At 31.1% G+C, this 4,609-nt stretch overlaps 1 protein-coding gene across 1 annotated transcript; it reads right to left on the bottom strand.

Moving 5' to 3' along the window:
- Nucleotides 1-2,272: 2,272 nt before the first annotated feature.
- LOC136233825 (transcription factor MYB119) lies at nt 2,273-3,729 on the bottom strand. Its single transcript, XM_066023508.1, has 3 exons — nt 3,299-3,729; nt 3,087-3,213; nt 2,273-2,818 (listed from the first exon to the last, which is right to left on the bottom strand). Exons 1-3 carry the CDS (start codon nt 3,688-3,690, stop codon nt 2,339-2,341), a joined length of 999 nt encoding a protein of 332 aa, XP_065879580.1. The 5' UTR covers nt 3,691-3,729; the 3' UTR covers nt 2,273-2,338.
- Between the last annotated feature and the right edge of the window lie 880 nt (nt 3,730-4,609).

The following is a 4,609-nucleotide window of genomic DNA, read 5'->3' on the forward strand; positions in this document are numbered from 1 at the left end:
AAAAGTTAAATCGAACTCATGTATTTTTTTTTAAATCATATTAATCATTTCTAATCCTAAAACTTTTTATTTGATGATATATATTTTTGGATATTCCTTATTTTGATGTATATAAAAATTAATAACTTAATCAAATAAAAAATAGAAGTTTAAATGGTAAAATATAAAATAAATTTGAGTAGTAAAATAAATAATAATGAGTTTTGATTCATATTTTAAATTATATGAGTTGCATAAGTTTTTTTTTGGCAAGAAGTTAGGGTAAGTTTTTCGATATTAAATTATTATTATTTATTTGGTAATAAGGGAATGGTCAACGCCCCGAAAAAAGTAGTGACCGATAATATATCAAAAAATTGTAAAATATAAAATAAATGTAAGTAGTAAAATAAACGATAATGAGTTTTGACTCTTATTTTAAATTATATGAGTTGTAAGTATTTTTTTTGGCAAGAAGTTTTTTTTTTTTAAAATTTTGCTTACATTAAAGAAGATATAAGTAAACTCTTAACCACTAGGCTAAGAGCTTCACCACTTTTTTGGCAAGAAGTTAGGATAAGTTTTTCTATATTAAATTATTATTATTTGCTTATTTGGTAATAAGGGAATGATCAAAGACCCGACAAAATGAAGAAGCATTGACATATAATATATCGAAAAATGGTAAAATATAAAAATGTAAGTAGTAAAATAAATAATAATGAGACTCATATTTAAAATTATATGAGTTGTATAAGTTTTTTTTGCAAGAAGTTAGGATAAGTTTTTCATATTACATCATTATTATTTACTTATTTGATAATAAGTGAATGGTCAAAACCTCGGAAAAGAAAGAAGTAGTGGTAGATAATATATTGAAAAAAGTTACCTAAAGAAAATAGAAAATGGTTGGTTCTACTATAGTAAGATAAACATTTTCCAATAGCATAATTACTTTGATTTTTTTTTTTTTTTTGAAGGATAAAGAATTTCATTAATGAATCAAATAAACAAAGAACATCATTTTGGGCTACTGCCAAGACAAAGGAGGGACAATAACTCTAGTACGAAGGACTAGCATGATCTCGAGTCGTCCTTGCAATGTAATGGGCAATCCGGTTCACTTGTCGCGGGACATGGGGAATACAAATATCCTCAATTAAACTAGCTAGGACCTGCCATTGTTGAATAATCACCCGCAATTCGGTAAAAATCTAGGAGGGTCTGTTTAAAGCGTTGGCAACAAGCATGGAATCAGTTTTTACCACCATCTTAACAACCTTCCCTCTATAGCCACGATAACGCCTCTTTTAATAAAACAGCCTCAGCAATAGTCGCATTCCATGATCCATCAAAACATTTGGAGGAGGCCCAGATGACAGTTCCCCTCGAGTCTCGCATCGCCATACCACACCCAATTACTTTGAGTTCATTCCGTATTTTTATTGAAATTACATAATTAAGGAAACTAAAAAATGAAAAAAGAAATATTAGGTTATTATATGTAGGGGTGCAAACGAGCTTAATCGAGAGTGAACATGGGCAGATTTGGCTCTGCTCGAGAAGTGTGGAGATCGGGTTCGGCTCGAGCTCGAAGTTCATCGAGCTTGGAATTTTGGAGCTCGACTCGAGCTCGATATAGCTTCGGCTCGAGCTCAAAGCTTGTCGAGTGGCTTGTTTTGAATTTTTATTTTTTTAAACAATTTTGAATATACTGAATTGTACCTGATTAACATTTTATTATCTAAAATCAACCTTCTAATAAAGGAATACCAAATTTAAACTCGAAAAAGGAAATATAACATACAATCTACAATAAATTTAACAAAATAATAAGATTAAATAAATATAAAATCTAACAAATTTGAAAAAACATGTAGATTTAGGTGCGGTTCAAACTTACTAATTAAAAAAATTAATAAAAAAATTACAAAATTAAAATCAATTGATATATATAAAAAATACAAACATGCTCACGAACTTTCGAGCCGAGCCCAAGAAAGTTCAGACTCGGGTTTCTTAATGCTCGAACCGAGCTCAATCGATCCGAAGTTTGACTGAACCGAACTCTAATAGTTTGCCAACTAGATAGAATGGTTTGCTCTCATTATAGGTAGGTAGTCCACATATTTGTGAAGGTGAGATGAAATGCAAAATTGGAAAAATGAATTAAAACAAGAAACACACATATATATGGTTTGCTAGTTATTTCCCATTCCAATATATAGCAACAAAAGTTAAAGGAAAGTTGTTGAATAAAAAGACGAAATAAAAATAAGAATGATTGCATCCAGAAAAGACAATATCATCATTAGTCCAGAAATAACTATATCTATTCAACTAGTTTCTATATGCCTAGTTAATCTTTGGTGCAACCTTGATGAGTAAACATAGAAGAAGAAACCATCTCTATCAAATCCATCTCTTTATTTCCATTTGAAATGAGTGTCTGATCCATCAGAAAGTCCATCTTCTGAAATCCATAATCAATAGTAGAAGTTGCTCCATTCAATAGGTAAGACATATACATGTCTGAGTAGAGATGGCTACTTGGACTACTTTGTTCTTCGGCAGTAGAGATTGAAGAAGCTGCTGTATTAGTACTTGTGCTTGATGAAGGACTAATCTTGCTTCTGATGTAGTCCTCAAGTATTGAAGGCTCAATTTCCCTATGCTGCTTTCTCCTTGAATTCTGCCTTCTTTTTGTTGCATTCCAGTGATTCTTTATCGAATTTTCACTTCTGCCTGGAATCAACTTAGCGATTTCTGCCCAGCGGTTACCGACTCTAGAATGAGCTTCAACCATAATTCTTTCTTCTTCTTCACTCCAACCATCCTTCTGTAACAAACAAATTCAATATAAAGTCAATCATAGAAGAAGGAACTTTTTTTTTGTTACAACACATGAAAAAGGACACTCAATATGCACCTGGAATTTCTATTTCATCAACATTCTTGTGGTCATTTTAAAAAGGAAATTGCAAATTCTATAGAAAGGAAACAATCCTTTTCTATTAAAAATGAACTAGTATCAAATTAACATCAAACAGGTTCTATTGTAAATTTGATAAACAGAAATGAAACCCTAAAAAAAAGGAAAAAGAAACCTTGATATCAGGGCGTAAATGATTGTGCCATCTCTCACGACACTGCTTTCCAGCCCTACCATCTAAATTTTCAGCAATTTGAGCCCATTTTCTCAAACCAAATCGCTCCACCAGCATAATCAATTTCCTTCATCACATTAAAACAAATTCATTAGAAAACCATAAAACACAACTCAAATTAATTAATAGATATATATGCTTATAATGATCACCTGTCTTCCTCTTCTGTCCACTGCCCTTTTATCAAAATTCCATCTTTTTTCCCCTTTTTTCCTTTTGATTTCTTATGATCATCAGAAACAGAAACAGAAACATCTACTCCCAAACCCATGTTAGGGTTGGTATCACATGTGAAAAAATTGAGCTTTTCACTGTCAACAAACTCAATCTCTTCAAAAGACGGCCATTCAAACTCAGAAAAATCACACACCCATGAAGTTTCTTTGCTTGGTGTCTGTTGTTGCTCTGAGAAATGACTCCGCCCCCCTAAGAACCTGTCTACAGCTGTTAATGGTGGTGGAATTGATAGATAAGAAGAAGGGGTCTTTTGTAGATTTCCATCGGTAAAACTTCCTCCTCCTTCTCCTTCTCCTTCTCCTTCCATTAGAGGAGCAATATATGAGAGATTTCCAAGTGAGCTAAGTAATTTAGCGGAGATGATAAATTCTATGGCGTTTGTGATTGTGAGAAAAGAATAAATACCCAAAGCTGATACATAGCCTTATAATATGCCATCTGGTCGTTGATCATGTGCTAATCCTACGGATGAGAATGAGAGATATAGTAACTCCTGAGCTTCCTCCAGGACAAACTGTTAAACAGGTGGAGTCATTATTGGTTCGTTATTAAACCTATTATTATTACAATTTATTTTTCTTTATATGGCAGTCAATTAGCTACTAATGGTATTCGTTACCATAAAAGAAAAGGGCTGAACATTGGACTAGGGTTTTGTTTTCAGCACTTTTACTTTGGATAAATCTCCCAAAATTACAAATTTACCCTTTCAAACTACACAATTCGGCTGAATTTTTCCTCAATTAAAAAACATAATTATTTAGCTGAGTAAGTTTTCGAGAATTTCAAGCCCTCAATTTAAATTGCCTATGACTAGCTGTTATTATTGTCAAAATTGGAAGGAAAAAAGAATAATTAAAGGCTCAATTGTTAGAGGTTTAACTGATATTTTAAAAATAATGAAAAATATTTTTTATTTCAATTTAATCTTCTAACACAAAAATTTGTGTTTTCATTATATATTATACTAGTCGAAAACCCGTGCGGTGCACGGGATATGAAACTTTTATATAATTTAGATAAATAAATAAATTGACATATTTACTTTTAAGTAATTTTATATCATCCTATAAAAAAATTTTATATTATGTATATTTGAAATTAATATATATTTTTATTGATAATTAAAATTAAATTAAATTAATTTTGAAAATAATTGATTAATTTTTTTTATAGAATTTTAATTAAAGGTGAATGATGGACCGTCTTGCAGAAGAAGGCCACAT

This window comes from Euphorbia lathyris, chromosome 6, assembly GCF_963576675.1.
Source record: "Euphorbia lathyris chromosome 6, ddEupLath1.1, whole genome shotgun sequence".
Classification (NCBI taxonomy): domain Eukaryota; kingdom Viridiplantae; phylum Streptophyta; class Magnoliopsida; order Malpighiales; family Euphorbiaceae; genus Euphorbia; species Euphorbia lathyris.